General features: G+C 38.3%; 1 protein-coding gene and 1 pseudogene across 1 annotated transcript in view; both read left to right on the forward strand.

Annotated features, from left to right (window-relative positions):
• The window catches only part of LOC125107626 (ATP-dependent zinc metalloprotease YME1L1-like), a 29,543-nt pseudogene extending 15,648 nt beyond the window's left edge, over window positions 1-13,895 (forward strand).
• The window catches only part of LOC125107624 (ankyrin repeat domain-containing protein 26-like), a 129,189-nt gene continuing 112,627 nt past the window's right edge, over window positions 8,934-25,495 (forward strand). The window contains exons 1-6 of the mRNA XM_047742906.1: window positions 8,934-9,022; window positions 13,144-13,192; window positions 18,597-18,821; window positions 21,605-21,719; window positions 21,871-22,044; window positions 24,758-24,864. Coding sequence (XP_047598862.1) covers window positions 18,631-18,821; window positions 21,605-21,719; window positions 21,871-22,044; window positions 24,758-24,864 — 587 coding nt within the window. The 5' untranslated portion in view covers window positions 8,934-9,022; window positions 13,144-13,192; window positions 18,597-18,630. The remainder of the gene's footprint in view (window positions 9,023-13,143; window positions 13,193-18,596; window positions 18,822-21,604; window positions 21,720-21,870; window positions 22,045-24,757; window positions 24,865-25,495) is intronic.

A 25,495-nucleotide genomic window follows, 5' to 3' on the forward strand; every position in this document is an offset into this window, starting at 1 on the left:
GATGAGCAGTGGGTGATGTGTGGAATTGTCGAATCACTGTACTGTACACCTGAAACTAACAGAGCACTGTATGTTGGCTGTCCCGGAATTAAAATAAGAAACAAAACTCTATCCAACTTCTGGTTGCCATTATCTTTCCATCTTGTCTTCAGACTGTTAGTCCTATTTAACTTGACCACCAGTACTCAGATTATTAATTTATATTTTCTTCTCATTTTCTCCCTTTAGTGCCTTAATACGTCCTGGTCGTTTTGGCATGCAAGTTACATTTCCAAGACCAGATGTAAAAGGTCGAACAGAAATTTTGAAATGGTATCTCAATAAAATAAAGTTTGATCAGTGTAAGTCTAATTCTAGTAGCAAACTTTATTATTTTCTCTGTGTAATGGTAATATTTAATTCCGCCCTATTTGTGGTCCTTACTTGATAAATGTCTCAGAAGACCAGTTTTTTCTATGTTCTCTTTTCTCTCCATTTGTATTTCCTTTTTAAAAAGTTTATTTCTTGATAATTATATATGTAGGACATTCTGTCGTTTGAATCCCAATGCTAAAGGATGTTTGTGGGGCTCCTGGGTGGCCTAGTTGGTTGAGTGGTTGCCTTTGGCTCAGGTTGTGAGGGTCCTGGGATCAAGCCCCGCCATCAGGCTTCCTGTTTCAACAAGGGAGTCTTTTTGTCCCTCTCCCTCTGCTCCTGCTCATGTGCTCTTTCTTGCTCACTCTCTCAAAAAAATTTAAAAATTTAAAAATAAATCTAATTAATATTAAATAAATAATAAATTTAAAATGATTAGATATAAATAATTATAAATGAAATTATTACAAATGAATAATTAGATATAAATAATTAAACAGAATTAAAATAATAAATTTAGTGAATTTAATTAATTTAAAATTTTAAAATTTAAAAAAATTCCTTTTTTAAAAAAAAGTTTTCTTGAGAGTTTTCAGATAATACTTGCAGATAAATATAAGTGTTTTTAGATGAATGTAAAATATGAAATAGTAGAAAAAGCACATAAAATATCATCACTTTGGGCCCAAAAGAGGCAAACTGTAAGAGAAACATATGAAAATATTATGGACCCACTTGAGTAATAAATGCAGCTATTAAATTAAGCTGTAGTATTTTCAAGGATAGGTGAATCAATTTATAAAACCTGGTATGTTGGGGCCCCTGGCTGACTCAGTTGGTTAAGCGACTGCCTTCCGCTTAGGTCACGATCCTGGAGTCCCAGGATCGAGTTTCAAATCGGGCTCTCAGCTCCATGGGGAGTTGTCTTCTCCCTCTGACCTTCTTCCCTCTCATGCTTTCTCTCACTCTCTCTCTCAAATAAAAATAAATAAAATTTTAAAATTAAAAAAAAAACCTGATATTTCCTCTAATAAGGGGAGCTTTTATTAATGTACATATAATACTAAATACTTATCTATAAAGTACTTCAAGATGAAATTCAGAAAACAAAATGTTGTCTATGCATATACATTCTCAACTGTGCTCAGGCTAGTAACTGTTTAGGCCATAATTTGAAGGTTTATAAATCATGTCTGACAACTCTGCATTTTTAAATTTTTTTTTTTAATTTAAATTTTATTTATTTATTTTAAACATATAATATATTTTTATCCCCAGGGGTACAGGTCTGTGAATTGCCAGGTTTACACATTTCACAGCACTCACCATAGCACATACCCTCCCCAATATCCATAACCCCACCCCACCCAACTCCCCTCTCCCCATCAACCCTCGTTTGTTTTGTGAGATTAAGAGTCACTTATGGTTTGTCTCCCTCCCAATCCCATCTTGTTTGATTTACTCTTCTCCTACCCCCTTAACCCCCCATGTTGCATCTCCTCTCCCTCATATCAGGGAGATCATATGATAGTTGTCTTTCTCCGATTGACTTATTTCGCTAAGCATGATACCCTCTAGTTCCATCCACGTCGTCGCAAATGGCAAGATTTCATTTCTTTTGATGGCTGCATAGTATTCCATTTTGTATATATACCACATCTTCTTTATCCATTCGTCTGTTGATGGACATCTAGGTTCTTTCCATAGTTTGGCTATTGTAGACATTGCTGCTATAAACATTAGGGTGCACGTGCCCCTTCGAATCACTACGTTTGTATCTTTAGGGTAAATACCCAGTAGTGCAATTGCTGGGTCATAGGGTAGTTCTATTTTCAACATTTTGAGGAACCTCCATGCTGTTTTCCAGAGTGGTTGCACCAGCTTGCATTCCCACCAACAGTGTAGGAGGGTTCCCCTTTCTCCGCATCCTCGCCAGCATCTGTCATTTCCTGACTTGTTAATTTTAGCCATTCTGACTGGTGTGAGGTGATATCTCATGGTGGTTTTGATTTGTATTTCCCTGATGCCGAGTGATATGGAGCACTTTTTCATGTGTCTGTTGGCCATCTGGATGTCTTCTTTGCAGAAATGTCTGTTCATGTCCTCTGCCCATTTCTTGATTGGATTATTTGTTCTTTGGGTGTTGAGTTTGCTAAGTTCTTTATAGATTTTGTACACTAGCCCTTTATCTGATATGTCGTTTGCAAATATCTTCTCCCATTCTGTCAGTTGTCTTTTGGTTTTGTTCACTGTTTCCTTTGCTGTGCAAAAGCTTTTGATCTTGATAAAATCCCAATAGTTCATTTTTGCCCTTGCTTCCTTTGCCTTTGGCGATGTTCCTAGGAAGATGTTGCTGTGGCTGAGGTCAAAGAGGTTGCTGCTTGTGTTCTCCTCAAGGATTTTGATGGATTCCTTTCTCACATTGAGGTCTTTCATCCATTTTGAGTCTATTTTCGTGTGTGGTGTAAGGAAATGATCCAATTTCATTTTTCTGCATGTGGCTGTCCAATTTCCCCAACACCATTTATTGAAGAGACTGTCTTTGTTCCATTGGACATTCTTTCCTGCTTTGTCGAAGATTAGTTGACCATAGAGTTGAGGGTCTATTTCTGGGCTCTCTATTCTGTTCCATTGATCTATGTGTCTGTTTTTGTGCCAATACCATGCTGTCTTGATGATGACAGCTTTGTAATAGAGCTGAAGTCCGGAATTGTGATGCCACCAACTTTGGCTTTCTTTTTCAATATTGCTTTGGCTATTCGAGGTCTTTTCTGGTTCCATATAAATTTTAGGATTATTTGTTCCATTTCTTTGAAAAACATGGATGGTACTTTGATAGGAATTGCATTAAATGTGTAGATTGCTTTAGGTAGCATAGACATTTTCACAATATTTATTCTTCCAATCCAGGAGCATGGAACATTTTTCCATTTCTTTGTGTCTTCCTCAATTTCTTTCATGAGTACTTTATAGTTTTCTGAGTATAGATTCTTAGTCTCTTTGGATAGGTTTATTCCTAGGTATCTTATAGTTTTGGGTGCAATTGTAAATGGAATTGACTCCTTAATTTCTCTTCTGTCTTGTTGGTGTAGAGAAATGCAACTGATTTCTATGCATTGATTTTATATCCTGACACATTACTGAATTCCTGTATAAGTTCTAGCAGTTTTGGAGTGGAGTCTTTTGGGTTTTCCACATAGAGTATTATATCATCTGCGAAGAGTGAGAGTTTGACTTCTTCTTTGCCGATATGGATGCCTTTAATTTCCTTTTGTTGTCTGATTGCTGAGGCTAGGACTTCTAGTACTATGTTGAATAGCAGTGGTGATAATGGACATCCCTGCCGTGTTTCTGACCGTAGCGGAAAAGCTTTCAGTTTTTCTCCATTGAGAATGATATTTGTGGTGGGTTTTTCATAGATGGCTTTGATAATATTGAGGTATGTGCCGTCTATCCCTACACTTTGAAGAGTTTTGATCAGGAAGGGATGCTGTACTTTGTCAAATGCTTTTTCAGCATCTATTGAGAATATCATATGGTTCTTGTTCTTTCTTTTATTGATGTGTTGTATCACATTGATTGATTTGCGGATATTGAATCAACCTTGCAGCCCTGGAATAAATCCCTCTGGGTCGTGGTGAATAATCCTTTTAATGTACTGTTGAATCCTATTGGCTAGTATTTTGGTGAGAATTTTTGCATCTGTGTTCACCAAGGATATTGGTCTGTAGTTCTCTTTTTTGATGGGATCCTTGTCTGGTTTTGGGATCAAGGTGATGCTGGCCTCATAAAATGAGTTTGGAAGTTTTCCTCCATTTCTATTTTTTGGAACAGTTTCAGGAGAATAGGAATTAGTTCTTCTTTAAATGTTTGGTAGAATTCCCCCGGGAAGCCGTCTGGCCCTGGGCTTTTGTTTGTTTGGAGATTTTTGATGACTGTTTCAATCTCCTTACTGGTTATGGGTCTGTTCAGGCTTTCTATTTCTTCCTGGTTCAGTTGTGGTAGTTTATATGTCTCTAGGAATGCATCCATTTCTTCCAGATTGTCAAATTTGCTGGCGTGGAGTTGCTCATAGTATGTTCTTATAATTGTCTGTATTTCTTTGGTGTTAGTTGTGATCTCTCCTCTTTCATTCATGATTTTATTTATTTGGGTCCTTTCTCTTGTCTTTTTGATAAGTCTGGCCCGGGGTTTATCGATCTTATTAATTCTTTCAAAGAACCAGCTCCTAGTTTCGTTGATTTGTTCTATTGTATTTTTTATTTCTATTTCATTGATTTCTGCTCTGATCTTTATGATTTCTCTTCTCCTGCTGGGTTTAGGGTTTCTTTCTTGTTCTTTCTCCAGCTCCTTTAGGTGTAGGGTTAGGTTGTGTACCTGAGACCTTTCTTGTTTCTTGAGAAAGTCTTGTACCGCTATATATTTTCCTCTCAGGACTGCCTTTCTTGTGTCCCACAGATTTTGAACCGTTGTGTTTTCATTATCATTTGTTTCCATGAATTTTTTCAATTCTTCTTTAATTTCCTGGTTGACCCATTCATTCTTTAGAAGGATGCTGTTTAGTGTCCATGTATTTGGGTTCTTTCCAAATTTCCTCTTGTTATTGAGTTCTAGCTTCAGAGTGTTGTGATCTGAAAATATGCAGGGAATGATCCCAATCTTTTGATACCGGTTGAGACCTGATTTAGGACCGAGGATGTGATCTATTCTGGAGGATGTTCCATGTGCACTAGAGAAGAATGTGTATTCTGTTGCTTTGGGATGAAAAGTTGTGAATATATCTGTGATGTCCATCTGGTCCAGTGTGTCATTTAAGGCCTTTATTTCCTTGTTGATCCTTTGCTTGGATGATCTGTCCATTTCAGTGAGGGGAGTGTTAAAGTCCCCTACGATTATTGTATTATTGTCGATGTGTTTCTTTGATTTTGTTATTAACTGGTTTATATAGTTGGCTGCTCCCACGTTAGGGGCATAGATATTTAAAATTGTTAGACCTTCTTGTTGGACAGATCCTTTGAGTATGATATAGTGTCCTTCCTCATCTCTTATTATAGTCTTTGGCTTAAAATCTAATTGATCTGATATAAGGATTGCCACTCCTGCTTTCTTCTGATGTCCATTAGCATGGTAAATTCTTTTCCACCCCCTCACTTTAAATCTCTAGGTGTCTTCGGGTTTAAAACGCGTTTCTTGTAGGCAACATATAGATGGGTTTTGTTTTTTTATCCATTCTGATACCCTGTGTCTTTTGATTGGGGCATTTAGCCCATTAACATTCAGGGTAACTATTGAGAGATATGAATTTAGTGCCATTGTATTGCCTGTATTGTAAGGTGACTGTTATTGTATATTGTCTCTGTTTCTTTCTGATCCACTACTTTTAGGGTCTCTCTTTGCTTAGAGGACCCCTTTCAATATTTCCTGTAGAGCTGGTTTGGTGTTTGCAAATTCTTTCAGTTTTTGTTTGTCCTGGAAGCTTTTAATCTCTGCTCCTATTTTCAATGATAGCCTCGCTGGATATAGTATTCTTGGCTGCATGTTTTTCTCGTTTAGTACTCTGAATATATCATGGCAGCTCTTTCTGGCCTGCCAGGTCTCTGTGGATAAGTCTGCTGCCAATCTAATATTTTTACCATTGTATGTTACAGACTTCTTTTCCCGGGCTGCCTTCAGGATGTTCTCTTTGTCACTAAGACTTGTAAATTTGACTATTAGGTGACGGGGTGTGGACCTATTCTTATTGATTTTGAGGGGGTTCTCTGAACCTCCTGGATTTTGATGCTTGTTCCCTTTGCCATATTGGGGAAAGTCTCTCCAATAATTCTCTCCAATATACCTTCTGCTCCCCTCTCTGTTTCCTCTTCTTCTGGAATCCCAATTATTCTAATGTTGTTTCGTCTTATGGTGTCACTTATCTCTCGAATTCTCCCCTCGTGGTCCAGTAGCTGTTTGTCCCTCTTTTGCTCAGCTTCTTTATTGTCTGTCATTTGGTCTTCTATATCGCTAATTCTTTCTTCTGCCTCATTTATCCTAGCAGTGAGAGCCTCTATTTTTGATTGCACCTCATTAATAGCTTTTTTGATTTCAACTTGGTTAGATTTTAGTTCTTTTATTTCTCCAGAAAGGGCTTTTATGTCTCCTGAGATGGTTTCTCTAATATCTTCCATGCCTTTTTCGAGCCTGGCTCGAACCTTGAGAATCGTCATTCTGAACTCTAGATCTGACATATTACCAATGTCTGTATTGATTAGGTCCCTAGCCTTTGGTACTGCCTCTTGTTCTTTTTTTTTGTGGTGAATTTTTCCGCCTTGTCATTTTGTCCAGATAAGAGTATATGAGGGAGCAAGTAAAATACTAGAATGGTGGCAACAACCCCAGGAAAATATGCTTTAACCAAATCAGAAGAGATCCCAAATCATGAGGGGGGAGAAAGGGGATAAAAAGAGGTTCAGAAAGAAAAAAAAAATGAAACAATTAAACGAAGAAAATGAATAAAGAAGAAATCATAAAAAGGAAAAAATATATTAGATAAACTAGTTAAAAAGTGTTAAAAAGGAAAAGGGTAAAAGTTTAAAAAATTTAGCAGAAGAAGAGAAAAAAATTGAAGAAGAAAAAAAAAATTAACTGCAAGGCTAAAGAATAATGGGGAGAAAGCCATGAGCTCTGGCTTTGCTTTCTCCTCCTCTGGAATTCCGCCGCTCTCCTTGGTATTGAAACTACACTCCTTGGTAGGTGAACTTGGTCCTGGCTGGGTTTCCCGTTGATCTTCTGGGGGAGGGGCCTGTTGTAGTGATTCTCAAGCGTCTCTGCCCCAGGCGGAGTTGCACCGCCCTTACCCGGGGCCACGCTGAGTAGCTGAGTAATCCGCTCGGGTTTGCTTTCGGGAGCTTTTGTTCCCTGAGCGCTTTCCGTAGAGTTCCCGAGGACAGGAAGATGGCGGCCTCCCGTTCTCCGGCCCGGAGGAGCTGAGAGCCGGGGCCCCACTCCTCAGTGCGCCCTCAGAGAACAGCGCCCAATGACTCCCGTCACCCTGGCCTCCGGCCGCGCTCCGAGCTGACCAAGCCTGCGACCGGTTCAAGGCAACCCCGAGCTGAGAGTCACTCCTCGGCTCTGTCTCTGTAGCCGGCTTCCCCGTTCTAATACCAGTAAGCTCTGCGACACTCAGACACCCCCGATCCTTCTGTGACCCTGTGGGACCTGAGGCTGCGCTGACCCCACCTGGGCTTCACCCCAGTTAAGCCTCTGGAGCGATATCCCTCAGCGGAACAGACTTTTAAAAGTCCTGATTTTGCTCCGTTGCTCCGTCGCTCGCCGGGAGCCAGCCCCTCCCCCCGCGGTCTATCTTCCCGTCGCTTTGGATTCACTTCTCCGCCAGTCCTACCTTTCAGAAAGTGGTTGATTTTCTCTTTCTAGAATTGCTGTTCTTCTTCTCTTCGATCTCCCGTTGGATTTGTAGGTGTTTGTAATCTTTAGATAAGCTATCTAGCTGATCTCCCGCTACCCGAAGTAGTCTCAGCTGCTACTTCTCCGCCATCTTGACTCCTCTCTCTCTCCTGCATTTTTAAATTTTTAACAAAGTTATTTAAATTTAAGAACTTTTGTGATGTGTCCCAGTGGGATTTTAATGATCTATTTAATGGCAGTTTTGGTTTTCCTTTAGAAAAAGGAAGTTTATTTTGTTGTTACAGTGATATAAGTATTTTAAGTTTTGGTTCAGGATAGCTGTTTTCTATTTTCTTTCGGAATATGAGTCATTTGTGAAGAGTCGTTTTGGAATTTTAATATTGTGTTTATCTATGTAGCTATGGACCCCGAAATTATAGCTCGAGGTACTGTTGGCTTTTCTGGAGCAGAGTTGGGGAATCTTGTGAACCAGGCTGCATTAAAGGCAGCTGTTGATGTAAAGGAAATGGTTACCATGAAGGAACCAGAGTTTTCCAAAGACAAAATTCTAATGGGTAGGTTTTCTCTCTCTTTTTTCTTTTCACTGTCTTACATTGTTCATTATGTTAGAGAATAAATTCTTTTTGAGAAAAATGTTACAAGACAGAAAGGTACAGGAGCAAGAATATATTTACTCAAAAGTAGCCACTCAACTGGGCCTCTTACAGAACAAATACAGTTTATATGATTATACTGTTTGGGGGCAGGGGGTACCCTGTGTTTACTCTTATCTGGTATTGCTGATAAAAGAATAATTGTACAGATAAAACAAAAATTTTGCTAATTTTCAGTATTTGATTTTAAATCTTGAATTGGCTTCAGAACAATTTAGCTGTGACATTTCTTGTTTAAATTTATTTTCTGGAAATTGAATTAAACTTTACTGGTTGATAGGAGTAAGAGGACAGCTCTTACAATTTTGTTGTCAGTTGGCAAGTTATTTTGGTTTAAAATAACTTAATAACGATATTAAGTCATGTCACTCTAAGAATTACTTAAAGGCAAGTGGGTTTCATTCATCTAAATATGCCTTCCTAATGGAATAATTTTATTCAATAAATTTTTATCCTTAGGGCCTGAAGGAAGAAGTGTGGAAATTGACAATAAAAACAAAACCATCACAGCATATCATGAATCTGGTCATGCTATTATTGCACATTACACTAAGGATGCAATGCCTATCAACAAAGCTACAATCATGCCAAGAGGGCCTACACTTGGACATGTAAGTATCTTGTTTTTTTTCTTTTCTTTCAAATAACACTCTCCAAAAGCTTATGTAGGAAACTGTTGAGGAAAATAATTAAAAAGAAAATTCAACTAAGTTCTAAGTTTGCTGATAACTTTCTTCTGTAATGTTCTGAACCATTGTGAGATCAGAGATACTCGTGAATCTTACCTGCTAATAAATACTAATAGTTCAAATATTATATATTTACATGATGAAATTTAAGTCTGGAATGACAACAAAGTATCAATCTTAGATATGTCATTGCTTTTTTCCCTCCGCAAAGAAACTAGGTTAATGGTTTGATGGTCTTTCTAAGATTTTTCTCGCTGAGTACAAGTTCATTTTCTTATCTTTCTTTTTTTTTCTTTTTTTTTTTTTTAAGATTTTATTTATTTATTTGACAGACAGAGATCACAAGTAGGCAGAGAGGCAGGCAGAGAGAGAGGAAGGGAAGCAGGCTCCCCGCTGAGCAGAGAGCCCGATGTGGGACTCGATCCCAGGACCCTGAGATCATGACCTGAGCCGAAGGCAGGCTTTAACCCACTGAGCCACCCAGGCACAGTAGGAGCGAGGGTTCTCGTTATAAATTGGTAACATTTACTTTCCCCCTGTCTCATTCCGAGTAGATTTGTCACAGCTCATTCTCAACTTTTTTTTTTTTTTTTTTTGAGTGATAAAGTATAGTATTCACTTTCCATTCTGGCTGCTTGAACAGTAATAGTATGTCATGAGTTAAGCAAATGATAAGATATTCTGTTTCTGTTCATATGACCTAAAACTTCTGTTTGCCGAGCTTGCTTACTTTGCTCTTCCCACGTATTTCACTCTCCTACGTTATCACTGTGGCTTCACACAGCACTTCCAATACACTACATTGTGGATTTCTGGATTTGGAATAGTGACAAAGGTTTTCTAAGAACGTACTCAGAACCATACTTGGGGCTTTAAAGTTTCTCTCCTGTTCATACTTTTTAGTCTTAAACTTTCAGAAGAATGATGAAATTTCTCTACTGAATTTCTTCCTTGCCCTTGATGAGGCTTCCTTAAGTATAGGATAGTACTTCCTCTGTTTGCATTTATTAGTGGCTTGGGGTGTTTCTGTTCAATTCTTTTCTTTTCGTTTGTTTTAGCTTGGAGTTATGACCTATAGTGATACTGGGAAACTGAGTCCAGAAACTCAATCTGCTATTTTTATTTAAATAGATTTTTTTTTTTAAGATTTTATTTATTTATTTGACAGAGAGAGAGATCACAAGTAGGCAGAGAGTCAGGCAGAGAGAGAGGGGGAAGCAGGCTCTATGCTCAGCGGGGATGCTGAGGCAGATGCGGGGCTCGATCCCAGGACCCCGAGATCATGACCAGAGCCGAAGGCAGCGGGTTAATCCACTGAGCCACCCAGGTGCCCCTCAATCTGCTATTGAACAAGAAATTAGAATCCTTCTAAGGGTAATAATTCTGTTTTTCTGTGCTTATTCATCTGTCTAGTCATTAATGTGCCTAAATAGTTAGGTGCTACCAGAAGATAATGGTTATCCCCTGTTTAAAACTGTTGCTATATATAATCAAGAGAATGAGTGCACCATTGAAGCCATAATTCCAGTATGTAGTTGGGAGCCTCTGGTCATAGACTGAATCTTTATTTTATTCTGGCCATAGGCTAGGAACAGTTAATATCAGTAATTATAAATATTCTACTTCATCTGTAAAACCGTAATGTTGTTAGAATAGGGAGAATATTTGATTATTTGGGTTTTTATTAGTTTTTCACTCTGACATATATTTTATTCAACAAATAGTTGCTTTGTGCCTTGCTGTGTACATATGCTGAGAATGAAGCATAAAGGTCTTTGAAAACAAAAGTCTTTTTGATTGCAGGGTCCAGTACAGAATACGTGAGCGTCGATTTGGTGAGATGAGTGAGTAGGTTCTGTGGAATCTCCTTAAGGCAGAGCAGATGCTTGGATTAGGGCAGTGAGAGGGGAAATTGAGAAAAATGAATGTATTCGGGAGAGGCTGATCTAGCGGAATCGAATGCCTTTCTGATATTTGGGTGAGAGAGCAGCTAAATGAAGTAACAAAGCTGTGTCCTCCATTTCTGCCTGGTGCAGCCATCTAGTTGTGTGTGCCGTTGACTGAGAAAACACTGATGATGGCCAAAGGTGGGGAAGTGTGTAGATTGGAAGCTGAGTTTTTTACATATTGAATTTGAATTGTTTTCTTTTTTTAGGGTTTTACTTGTTTATTTGAGAGAGAGCGAGAGAGTGTGAGCATAAAGTGGGGTGGGTGAGGGGCAGAGGGAGAAGCAGATATCCCTGTTGAGCAGGGAGCCTGATGTGGGACTCGCTCCCTGGACTCTGGGTCATGACCTGAGCTGAAGGCAGACACTTAACCAACTGAGCTACCCAGGTGCCCCTGATTTTGAGGTGTTTAGTGAAGATTTCACGTGGGGAGGGATACGTGGGTCTGGTGCTTAGGGCAGAGGTTGGACATGTGCATTCCAGTTGGTTGTACATGAAGGCAGGTCTTGGAATGGAAAAGACTGAGCTAAATGGCAGAAAGTCTAGTGAACGAGAACTGGAATTAGGGTTGTAGATGGCAGAATGAAGCATGTTGAAGTCAGATGGTGTGAACTTCAAAGGAATCATGCTTTATAGAAGAGGGTTGTAAAGTAATAGTCTGTCAGTGGTGAGGGGAGCAAAGAGCTCACCTCTTTACTCTGAAATATCTGGGATAGGAGTGAATCAGTAGCTGTCAAGTGAGGGATTCGGAGTGTCCCCAGGAGGACCAGGTTCTGATTAACTCAAGGAGGTAAAAGCTTTAAAGTCATTAAGTTTATGAAAAGTTTATACGATGGAAAGGTTTAGAAGGTGTTTCAGAAGAGGAATTCTCTCTCCCTTGCCTGAATCTTCATTCTTTTTTTTTACTATTTATGTTATTTTGAGTAAATTATCTCTTCTAGTATTAGAGCATTGGAAATACTCTTTCTTTGCTCTTAATACTTTTCTGAAATGTTAAGCTTGCGAGGGCGGTAGGAACTCTTTCCACTAGATGGCGCACTTACATTGTTATTAAGGAAAATGATGCTTCGCTAGTATACATTTTAGGTTCAAATGTATACGAAACTTAAAGATATAAAAACCTTAGCATAGTCTTACTTGTTACAGTGTAAGGGTTTCATTCCAATGGAGGTTTTAAAGTTAATACTAATTCATCCTAGGTTATTAGTTTCAATATTCCATGACATATTTATAATACTTTATATGTTCTCTTTAATTTGATATTTCACTTGACCATAACAGTTTTGTTCAGAATGTCTAATGATGTTTATTTTTAATAATTGTGTTATTTTTATATGACGTATGCTTCTTGGTGTTGGTAAACTCATTTTACAGTGGTATAGTTGTCACTGACTGACAGGTAAGTTGTTCCCAAATAAGAATAGAAAAGTAGATCTTTTCTCACCCTTTAAAGTGAATAAATTGGTGAAATCTCACAAGGCAAAACAAGGAAGCCTGCCTTTCCTTTTTAACATGTATATTGAATAGAGAAATAGATTTCTTTGTTCGCAGACCTTATTTAAAAAGCAGATAAGTATAGTATATTCTTATATATCTTTAAGTATAGCTGCCTAAGTAGTCCTCACTTATCCATGTGATACATTTTGGGGTTAAAAATAGAACGTTTGCAAGTATGAAACTAATCTTTGAGAACCAAGCTTGCCTTATCTATCAATCAATCAATCAATCAAGTAGGCTCCATGCTGGGTGTTTAAAAGCTCCATGCCTTAAGAGACTCTTAATCTCACAAAACAAACTGAGGGTTGCTGGGGGGTGGTGGGGGGAGGGATGGGGTGGCTGGGTTCTGGACATCGGGGAGGGTATATGCTATGGTGAGTGCTGTGAAATGTGTAAGCCTGATGATTCACAAACCTGTACCCCGGGGCAAATAATACACTCTATGTTAATTTTAAAAACGAGCTTCATGCTTTTATCTTTTATAAGTAGAAATGAATATAGTTCACATTTTTTAAGGGATATACATTTTTTTTTCTTATTTATGATTTTAGCTTCTACTAAGTTTTCTGCCTCTTAGATACCTCCTTTTTTTCATTTCAGGACTCATATGAACGAGCGAAACGTATCTTGAAGACTCATGCAAAAGAGCGTAAGAATCTAGCAGAAGCTTTACTAACCTATGAGACTTTGGATGCCAAAGAGATGCAAATTGTTCTTGAGGGAAAGAAATTGGAAGTGAGATGATAACTCTTAAAATGGATGCATTGCTGGTTTTGCTGCAGGAATATATAAGTAGCATTTCTGTAGTCTGCTTCTGCGATGCTTTTCTCCCATTCTTGCCTTGGTATCACTCACAAAGTGTGAAACACTTTGTCTCTCTTTTGTCACATTTAATCTAAATCTGGTTATTCTCATGATGATACCTATGGCAAATTATCAGCCCATAGCAAATATGTTAAAAAAATTAAGAACTATTAGGATTGGAAGCAGCTTATTTGAGGAATGTTAATCAGTTATTCAGTTGAAAATAAGTAATGATTTTATGGTTGGTTCCTCTACTAGATGTAAATAAAAATTGTGCCTTTAGCTCTTGGGAAGTCCTTTTACTTGGCAACATAAAATTATTGAAGGATTATCTTTGTTTTTAGATAGTACCATTTATCTTTGATGAAGAAATGCTGCCATTTGGCTCAAGTGAAGCATATTTCTATATAGGTCAGTGGAAACTTCATTAAAATGCACTTAATTGGGGCGCCTGGGTGGCTCAGTGGGTTAAGCCGCTGCCTTCGGCTCAGGTCGTGATCTCAGGGTCCTGGGATCGAGTCCCACATCGGGCTCTCTGCTCAGCAAGAAGCCTGCTTCCCTCTCTCTCTCTGCCTTCCTCTCCGTCTACTTGTGATCTCTCTCTGTCAAATAAATAAATAAAAAAAAATCTTTAAAAAAAAAAAATGCACTTAATTATTTTGCTCCCGATTGTCCACATATAACATAGTTCTGTTTTTGTCTATCTAAGAGAGAATTGTAAATGTACAGATTTAATCAGAATTTAAATGATTTCAACCTTTTAGAAATGCAGCTTGCATTTTCATGGTTTTTTTTTTTTTTTTCAACATCATCATTCTTACTAATGAAATTTATTTCAGAGCAGCAAATATTTTGTTAAATAAAAAGTGAGTCACTTCAGGGCGCCTGGGTGGCTCAGTGGGTTGGGCCGCTGCCTTCGGCTCAGGTCATGGTCTCAGGGTCCTGGGATCGAGTCCCGCATCGGGCTCTCTGCTCAGCAGGGAGCCTGCTTCCCTTCCCCTCTCTCTGCCTGCCTGTCTACTTGTGATCTCTCTCTCTGTCAAATAAATAAATAAAATCTTTAAAAAAAAAAAAAGTGAGTCACTTCAAAATCTGAATAACTATATAATTATGCTTGGTATTAAAAGAAAGATTAACCCCAAATCTCAGTCCTTTCAAAGTGAACTTTGAATTACCCTCCTGGTTATGGAAAGTCATGTTTGCTTTTCATTCAGATTTTGTGAATATGAACATGTTGTTACAGGATTTACAGATGACTTTATTTAACTGAATAGAGAATTATTTTAGAGCTCATTATATTGGCTTTCCAACCAATGGAAATTCCAACCAATTTTTTTTTTTTTTTTTTGTGAATGAATTTTTTCATTTAGCATAATGTTTTCAAGGTTCACCCATGTTGTAGCAGGCATCAGTACTACATTTTTTATTGCTGAATAACATTCCATTGTATGGATATACCACTTGTTTATCCACTCATCAGCTTATGTACTTTGGATTATTTCCACCTTTAATTATTATAAATACTACTACTATGAATCTGTGTTGAAGTTTCTATGTGAATATATGTTTTAATCTCTCTTATTAGGTCATATGGCAACTCTATGCTTAACATTTTAAGGAACTGCCAAGCTATTTTCAAAGTGAATGGATTCTGGGCTGTTTCTCTAAGTAGCAGTCAGTGAAGCTCTCCAACTGTCCAATCCAAAGCCATGATAGTTTACTAGGTACCCTTTTTGCTGGGCCCTGGGTCCCAACTTTTTTATTATTATACCTCCAACAATGTCATAAGTACTGCATCATCTCTTAGCATCTCAGCTACCACTTCTAAAATTAGAAACTGACTTAGTCCATTCAGGCTGCTATAACAGAGTATCATACTCTGGGTGACTTACATGCCAGTTTTAAAAGCTGAAGTCCGAGATCAAGGTGGGAAGAAATTCAGTGTTAAGAGCCCCCCTTCCTTGTTTAGTCTTCTGGCTATAACCTCACATGTCAGGAAGGGTCACAGAGCTCTGTGGGGCCAGATTATATTCTTGAAGTGATTTTATTAAAATTACCTACAATTTTCTAATAACTTTTAAGCTGTATATGGTCTGCATCGAAGAAGTTGATAGAGGGAGTTTGCTATACAGTATCTTGCCTCATTTTTTTTCTTTTTTTGGTTGCTTTAAATTTTGATCTAATTTCAAACTTACAGAAATGTTACTTAAATAATACAAGGAACCCCCATATACCTTTGGTCCAGATTCATTGTCCCATTTTTTATTTGCCCACCTCCCTTTCCCCTTTCTCTCCTCTTTCATCCTTCCCTGTCCCTCTCTCCTTCCTTCCTTCTCCCTGTGTGTATACATGTCTTTGTGTGGATGCATGTTTTTATTTTTCCTAGATAGACTTCTGGGGTAGAAATTGCTGGGTCATGTAGTAAGTTTGTTTACCTTTTTATGGACCTGATGAAATGCATCATTCTCTGTATCTTGTACAGCATATTCTTAGAGCCTTTTTGATAAAAAAAGTCATTCTTAGAGTCATTCTGGTGTGAATGAAATAATATCTCATGGATTAACATACGTTTATCTACACTAGTGATATCCTCTCCTGTTTTATTGGCCATGTGTATATTTTCTTTGGAGGAACATCCATTCAGAGGACCCTCACTGTCCCTTTTGGGTTGTCTTATTATGTGGTGTAAGAGATCATATATTCTGAACACAAGTTATTTATCAATCTTGCTTTTTTTTAATCCAATTGACAATCTGTTGAGTGGAGTGTTTAGTTAATTCAGATTTAGTTTTGATATACTTGTTTCTACACTTCCCATTTTGCTTCTTCTTTCCTGTTTTTTTTTCATATCTCAAGAGATCCTTCTGTTCCTCCTTTTTTGAGTTACATCTTAGTGATTGATCTAGGTAGGACTGTATGCATCTTATCAGTCTACTCTAATTCTGGTCAAATGTAGGAACTGTGTTTCAGTAGATCTCATTTTCTTCTCTGTGCTCCTCGTGTTCTATGTTATATCTGTGCATGTTACAGCAACTCAACAATATAGTGACATAACTAGTGCTTTATATAATCTTATTTCCACAGTCTTTCTCTGGGAATGTCATATATTTTTGCCTTTGTTTTTTTTAAGAGTAGTTTTGCTGGATATAGAATACATGGTTGCCTTTTTAAAAATCCTTAATCATTTAGATTATGTTATCCCATAGACTCCTAGCTTCCATTATTTTTTTTTTTCATTTCGATTATGTTATCCCATAGACTCCTAGCTCCCATTATTTTTTTGTAAGAAGTCAGCTGTTAATCATAATTTTGGTCTCCTTTTGTGATAGGTTGGTTTTTTTTCTCTTGCAGATTTCAAGGTTTTGTTTTTGCTTGCTTATCCTTGACTTTTAGCAGTTTGACCCCATGATGACATGTTTAGGTGTGGATGTCCTTGTCTATTTCCTAGTTAGGATTTACTGGGCTTCATGGATCTGCAGATTAGGTTTTCATCAAATTCAAGCAAGTTTTGGCAATTACTTCTTCAAATATATTTATTAATCCTTTTCTGTCTTCCTTCTGGGGCTCTCCTTCCATATGTGTTGGTACACTTATCGTTGATCTGGTCTCAGGCTTTGTTCATTTTCTTCATTGTTCTTTCTTTTTTTTTTCTCCCTCTCTGCTTGAGATTGAGTAATTTCTGTTGATTCTTCAAGTTCACTGATTCTTCTGTCATCTCAAATCAGTTGAATTTTCCATTGTAGGTACTGTATTTTTCAGCTGTAAGTTTTCATTCAATTCTTTAATTTACTTTGTAACTTTTAATTTTTTTATTTTTATTTTTTAAAGATTTTTTTATTTGACAGATCATAAGTAGGCATATAGACAGGCAGAGAGAGAGGAGGAAGCAGGCTCCCTGCTGAATAGAGGGGCCAATGTGGGCCTCGATCCCAGGACCCTGAGATCATGACCTGAGCTGAAGGCAGAGGCTTAACCCACTGAGCCACCCAGGCACCCCCGTATCTTTTTATTGAGACTCTTCATGTGTTGGGTCATTTTCACCATGGTTTTCAATACTATTTCCATTAGTCTTTGACCACGTCCATGTAGCTGCTTTTAAATCTTTTCTGAATCTTCCATCTGGAAATACTTAGATGGTTTCTCCTTAATGCTTTTTGTAGTAAGGGTCACCTTTCTTGTCTCTTTGTTTTATAATCTTGTTAAATTTCAGGTAATGTAGCAATTAGGGGTTCTGATTTCCTCCCCAGGGGGTTGTCTTGTTTTGCTTAATAACTTGCCTCCAGTAAATTTCTGAAGTCTGTCTCTCCTGCAGTGTGCAGCCATTGATGTCTCTGTTCATTTCTTAAAATTTTAAGTCTTGCTTCCGACATGTTGCTGCTGTGCCTGCATCCTTTAACATTTAGTCAAAGATTCGGCAGATGTTGTGTGCAGACCCCATTATTCATGCTTTCTCCTCTGCGGATGGATCTGTGTGGGCTTCTAAGTCCATTCAACATTTGGGTCACTTTCAAGGCTGCCTGGTTTCTGCTTTCTAACAAGCTTTTTGCTTCTTTGCGTGTGTTCGCATGGCTTGGCAACCATGGGTATGTGGGTGGCTTGAACCAGCTTCAGTTTCGACTGCATGCCCCCGGGGTAAACCTGGAGTTTATGTGGAGTGCTTATCACATTCAGATGGCTCTCTGACCTCTCAGAGCTTAGTTAAATAGCTTGCTACTCTTATCTTGTTTCCTCCAAATAGCACTGCAACCTCAGGCTAGAGAACTCTGTCTGCTCAGCATAGAGGCCACCTCTTTGACTTACTCTGCCTCAGGTCAGGCAAGTCCCTTCTCTAAGTGACAAGTTTCTGGCATGGGCAGTGAGAGCACAGCACAGACTCACACAACTCTAATCAAACTTCAGTACTTTTCATGAATAAACACTTCTAGTTTGTTGTAGGTCTTCAGCGTCTTTAAAATAATATTATCCAGATTTATAGCCTCGGAGCGGTGAGCGGAGCGGAGTCCCTGCCGCACTGAGATCTGAGAGGCTTGGGCCTCGCACATGCACTTTGGGCACCTTTAGTCACTGCCCTTTGTGCTTGGTGTCATGGTTACCGTTGCTAGGTGCTCCAAGAATCCAAACTGTTGCGTGGTGGGTTTGGCTTATCTCTAGCACTGGTGCTGGTGTCTAGAAGCGGCAAAAAGCCGAGCGGAAGGTCAAGTGTTGGTGAAGCCTCTCGGCTTTGCAATGAAGAATTTTTTTGGTTTCAGGACTGGGAAGGGGCGTTCATCCCCAGTCTTTCACATGGAGCTGATGAATGGCTTGGGGGCCCCGGTTGACAAGAAGGAAGAAGTCAACGAGTCCCCGCGGAGGTATAACATCCACGTGAAAGATCTCAAAGAGATCCACAGAGCTGCTGTCATGGGCAACATATTGAAAATGCAGCGGTTGCTACTTCTTGGGAAAGACGTGAATAAAAGAGACAAGAAAAAACGGTAATAGGGATGTAAAGGGCTGCTTAGCCAGAGGGAGTCATTTTGTGTTTATGTAGTGAACTTAGATTGACCCCGCCCCTCCCAGAGGAACTTACTTGCAAAGCCTAGATACAAGGGCGGGTCAGGCCAGGTGAAGACATCCAATCAGTGGGGTGCGCATATATCTACTAGGGTAAATTGAAATTCAATTGGCCACACAGAGAAAACCCATAGCAGTTTTCTGTCTGTGTTGCAGACCTAGCATGACTGTGCAGTTTTCTCTGTGTATTGAAATCTCATTGGCCACCTGTGTATAGCCCGGCTAAACTACCTCTAGAAAAGTCTGAGAGGCTGGGAGGGGTCACCTCTTTGCAAGAGACAGCCCTGACCAGTCAGTTTGATTTTCGATGTTGGCGCGAAATAAAGCTTTGCTTGACCTTCACTTTGTATCAGTCTCATTCCTTTGATTACGGACCCTAACAGGGACTTGGAAGCTGGCAGCCCCAAATGGCGGAGAGGAGGTGGGAGGACCGGGAGAAATGCCCTCTTTCCCGGGCTCCGCCTGTAGAGCCGAGCCCTTCTGTCACCGAATGCGCTTGGCGGTCTTCCCTCCTGAGGCCGGGCAGCAAGGGGTCTAGCGCCCAGGCCGGCTGTCTGAGCAACAAAACAAAATCCTCAGCTGCCTTTGGACCCACTCATAAGTCCCCATATAGGTCACTTAACAGACAGCTTTGATGTGATTGAACCACATTTCAATAGTGATAGAAAAGAAATGAAGTATATACAGTATTTTACTTTATTTTTTAAGATTTTATTATTTGACAGAGAGAGAGAGAGAGGGAATACAGTAGAGGGAGTGGGAGGGGGGAAGCAGCCCCCCACCCCCAGCAGAAAGCCCGATGTGGGGCTCGATCTTAGGACCCTAAGATCACGACCTGAACCCAAGGCAGATGCTGAATGACTGAGCCACCCAGGCGCCCCCAGTGTTTTATTTTTAATGGACATCTTTTTATACGATAATGTTATAAAAAAAAGATCTATTCCCATAATAGATCAACTTCTGGGCTACAAATTCTTTCGATAAAATCCAATATATAATTTATATCTGTGTCCACTTTGTATGTATGTTATTTACTGACTGGCTGTCAAGAAATTTTGAATTGGGAAGATGGTTCTATTTGTGATTAGGAAGACGTATTTCTCAAAATGTGTAGTCTTCCTGTATTTATTGACATTCCATAAAGCAAATAAAATCATCATGGTTTTAAGAATTTTGTGTTACACCTGCTCTCTTTTATCATTGTGATGACATTAAGAAAAATTTTGGAATCACTATAGTGTACACCTGAAGTAATATAACACTGCATGTTAACTGGAATTAAAATAAAAACTTAAATTTTTATAAGTAGACAGATTTACCCTTTCAGATATCAAAATGTATCTTAAATTTCCACAAATTACACGGTTACTAATAGCTGAAAGGACAGATGAATGAATGGGGCAGAGTAGAAAATGCCGAACATCCAAAAATGGTGACATTTCATATTAGTAGGAAAAGGTGAATCATAAGTGGTGAAGAAATATCTGCTATTTATTTATTTATAATGGTATTAAATACTTATATTGATAATTGGTAATTCTTGATTTTCATATGATCTATAAATCTAAATATCTAATAAAATGAAAATAATTTCATTATTTAATATAATGTATATGAAAATATATATAAATAGATGATATATTTATGTATAAGATATATAAAATATATATTATTTAATATATAAAAATATATAAAATACATAATGTATAAAAATAAAAGTGTTCCTGTTTATTTGAATCCTGAGCTTCCTTTGGCTTAAAGTTTCTTGAAAGTCAGAGTGAAGAATTACTTAAAAAGAATTCTTCATTATTTAAGTCCTCTTTTCCCATAATGCTTTCAAGAACTAAAATTTATTTAAATCCCAACCATGTGACTAGAACTGCAGTAGAGCTGTTGTATGTATATACCATTATTTCATTTAACGTAAGGCACATTGATTGTGTGAGGCCCCACCATTTTATATACCAATAAGAAATCTTTAAAAATTCTGCCAATTATAGTTGTAAGACATTTTGAATTATAAATCGCATTCCAGTGTCAGAGATACTAAAAGGTGACAAAATGAGCCTCCTAGAATCATTGATATATAGTCTTCTGGTGAATATTTAAAACATATCTGAGAAATAGGCATAATTGTATCACTTTACCTAATGGGAGTATTGTGTTTGTACAATAGTAGCAATAGTAATAGTTATAATAATAATATGTAACAAACTTTGCATAGATCCTCATTTAAGCATGGTGACAAGGTCTTGTGAGATAACTCTTATTTATTTTTATTAGTTTTTAGTAATCTCTATAGCCAACAGGAGGCTTGAATTCATGACCCTTGAGATCAAGAGTCACATGACCTTCAAACTGAGCAAGGCAGGGAACATGAGATAACTATTTTTATCTCCATTTTTTTGATGAGGAAATTGAGGATAAGGCTGAGCGATAACTATTAAGTTTAAATCCTATTAAGTAGGATTTATACCCAGGTTGAGCTGAATCCTGAGGTCACGCTTTACCTAGTCAGATAGCCTGATCTTTTATTAGTATGGTGAATAATCACTAATAAATATTGTACTTTCTTCAAAAGAAAACTAAATCTTTGTTTTTGAGTCAAAGGAATAAGATGCTATTTAATGTTTACAATTACATGAATTAATTGAAATTGAAATAGTGCACTATAATTTCCTAAAATGTTCTTTCACTTTCATAGGACTCCTCTCCATCTGGCCTGTACCATCGGCCATGTCGACATGGTGGATTTTCTTGTAGAGAGGAAATGCGAGCTTGACCTCTATGATCAAGACTGTAGGACTCCTCTAATGAAGGTGTGTGGTAGCAGCTGTGTCTGCCTGAGATGGATTTAATTTAATTACTTAGAATGAAAATTTATTGCAATTAAATGTAACTAATTGGTTGTAGCATGCTTGCTTTAAATTCCCAGAATTTACACTCTGTTTCTTGGGATACTACTGACAGGCTGTACAATACCAGGAAGAGGCATGTGTAACTATTCTTTTAGAACACGGTGCTAATCCATGTCTTACGGATAACTTTGGCAATACTGCCCTCCACTATGCTGTTGCTGGTGAGAACACGTCAATAGTAGAGAAGCTGATTTTATACCATGCAAATATTGAAGCAAGAAACAAGGTATGTCAACATTATAAAGTATTTGAAATTTTGAAACATATATATAACTTTTTTTAGCCACAAAACATTTATTTACATATGTATTCATATATGTAATAAATAATAAATACTGAATTCTATACATCAAGTCCTGTACCAGGGAAACAACATCAAAGCCAGGGCAGGGAGGACTAGAGAACGATGAAGCCCACAGAAAGGGCAGAGTTCTGTTTCCCAGCCACCCTTCCACCCCAGAAGGAGAATCTTCCCATTAGTGCTTGGGAGTGGATGGTGGGCTCAGAGCCCACAAAGGATTGAAGGCCTAGAGGGGAGTGAGGTGGTAATGGAGGCTGGGTGCTGTGCAGGGGCTTAGGCTATGGGTGCTGCTGGGAATGGGTGGGAGACCATGACCCAGTGGGGTAACTTGGGTGAGTGCAAGTGGGAGGAGAAGGCAGCAGGTTGCAGTCCCCGGGCTCTCCAGGCCCCAAGGTTCTGAAGATGAGAACAAGGGGATCAGGTCATGACATCCTACAGGGGCATCTACTTGTGCTCATAGCCACTCTGCCTGCCATGTACCGCATTGAGGTCTCCCATTTCACAGAGTAGTTCCTGCTCAGCATTGTGTAGGTCCTCAGGGGGGTAGTCGCTGTGCATGGGGAGGAGTGGAGGACCGTGCTCACTATTCCACTTGTTATTTCTTTGACACGACTTACCTCCTACCACTGCCCTTAAGGAAGCTCTGTTGGTGGACATAGATAGGGTCAAATTTTCATACATAGAAGCTCGAGCATTCCCTGAATGAAAATTTTTTTTTTTTAAAGATTTTATTTATTTATTTGACAGAGAGAGATCACAAGCAGGCAGAGAGGCAGGCAGAGAGAGAGGAGGAAGCAGGCTCCCTGCCGAGCAGAGAGCCCGATGCGGGGCTCGATCCCAGGACCCTGAGATCATGACCTGAGCCGAAGGCAGCAGCTTAACCCACTGAGCCACCCAGGCGCCCCCCTGAATGAAAATATTTTGAAATAACTTAATTGTCTAAGATTTCATTTTATTTTTATTTTTTAATTTTTTTCTCTTGAGTGCACTTTTTGGAACTATATATTTGTAGGGACTGTAAAGAAAGAAAGCACATATAGAGACTTATAAGAAGAGAAGCATGTTCTTCACATAGCAAGAATTTTTATGCCTTGACTTCTAACCCAAGTAGTAATTCTGAGTAATTTTACATGGAATATGTGTTATTCTGCTCTAAGACCATGATCTAGTTATAGGGATAGAGAAGTGATCTATGTCTCTATGATTCAGTTGATATTAATACTAGTCTTTGATACATTTTCATTCTTAAATGCAGCAATTATCTACAAGTGATTATAGTTATTAAGTTTTCGTTGACCCAAGTGCTGGTTTTCTTCAACAAGTTTTGAAAGAGGTCGGCTTTGGCTAACAGTGCTGTAAACTGTCAAGTCAGTTATTTGAAGTTTTAAGATTTCACTTTAATGAACTTCTTTTAAAGAAAGATTTTATGTATTTGAGAGAGAGCGTGAGAGAGAACACACATGAGTAGGGAGGAAGGGCAGAGGGAGAGGGAAAAGTAGGGGAGCCTGATGCAGGGCTGCATCCCAGGACCCCGAGAACATGACCTGAGCCAAAGGCAGACGCTTAACTGACTGATCCACCCCGATGCCCCAGAGCTGCTCTTTTAATTCAGAGTCCATCTCCTTAGTGACCCATTTGGAGCAAGAGTGCTTTATGTTGACATCTGGGATCCTGATACCATTGACAGAAGAGAATCAAGCATGTTGGTGTAACCTGGAGAAAACCTTCACCTTTATTGGAAAGCTCTCGACACTGTATCCCTGAAACTCTAATTTCTCAAATGTTAATGTTTGCCATGAAAGTATTGTGAAATGGGATAAGCAAATTTAAACCAATTTCTTTTGCGCTAGAGATATAGTGCAGTTCTGTAATACTTCTCAAACATAGAGGATCATTGAATCTTTCTATTGAGGCACAATCCTCACCTTCCAGCAAAGTATATGTTCTTTGGAATATAATTTAAGAAACACTACTCCAGAGATAATCATTTAGGCTGTTAACTCAGTAAAAATACTTTAAGCTTTTACAGCTATGTTTTAGAATTTGGAGATATAGAGATAAAAAATAGTCCCTTCCCTCAAGAAGCTCTTGGTTTCGATGGGGTGCAATAAAATAAGTGGCGTATACAGTGATAAATGCTGTGATAGAAGCCGAGATTCTTGGAACCGGTCAATGTTTGAAGTAAGATTTGGAGAACGACTACAGTTAATCTGTTGAAGAGGTGGAGGAGGGCTATTTAACTTAATTTATTTTATTTTTTTCAAAAATATTTATTTATTTGAGAGAGTGAGAGTGGGAGAGAGATGTGAGCAGAGGGCTGGGGCAGAGAGAGAAGGGGAAGCTGACTCCCCACTGAGCAGGGAGCCTGACGTGGGGCTGGATCCCAGAACCCTGGGTTCATGACCTGAGCTGAAGGCAGACCCTCAGATTGAGCCACTCAGGCCCCCTGAGGAGGGCTATTGTCAAGAGAAGGAGCAGCTGGTGAAAGCGGGGGTGGGAAAGATGGGGGGCTGGGGAAGGTGGGGGGGTGAGAGTACTTATATATGTGTTTAAGGTTAGAGGATCCTTTATAGGTTTTAAAATTCAGTATGGAAATATGTAATTTTATAAATTATAAATTATTTTTACACTTTTACAGTTCGAACTCACACCGTTTTTACTTGCTGTAACTGAAAACAAACACCAAATGGTGGAATTGTTAATTGGAAAAAAAGCAGATGTACATGTGGTTGATAAGTCAAAAAGGTACAGTAGTTTTTTTTTTAAACCTTATTTTGTTCTAGGGTGGTAACAATTAAGTCAGAAAGATTAACTTAATAAGAAGAGGATTAATTTATAATTATATAGTGAAAAATGTCGACATGTCATCAGTTAGGCAGAAAGCAATTATTCTGATGGGGCAACATGAAGAACAGTATACGGCAGAATTTATATTCCTTCATACTATTGACTGATGTGATCTGCAGTTTTTTTTTTTTCTGCCATATGATTTTATGTTAGCTAAATGGGTTTCATATTAGTTTTATTATAAAGTGTGGACTCCTTTTATTTTATGACACAATATTGAACTTAACCCTTTTATAGTGTTTTTTGGAAACTTCTACTTCATATACATTTTCCTTAAAAGATGCATATTAAACATAAATAGGAGTTGTTTTATCTTTTGGGTGACTCCTTGCTTTAAATTTTTTTTTTTTTTTTAAGAATACTGATGTTAGATGATCCCTAAGTGATTATTAATTACTATTACCAGATAGTGTGGGCTTATCATCCTTCTTCATGTTCAGTATATATATATATATATATATATATATATATACATATATATATTGTTTTCATTGGTAAGGGTAGAAGGATGAAAGATAACTTTAATTGA

The sequence above is a fragment of the Lutra lutra genome, chromosome 8, assembly GCF_902655055.1.
Source record: "Lutra lutra chromosome 8, mLutLut1.2, whole genome shotgun sequence".
In the NCBI taxonomy this organism is placed as follows: Eukaryota; Metazoa; Chordata; class Mammalia; order Carnivora; family Mustelidae; genus Lutra; species Lutra lutra.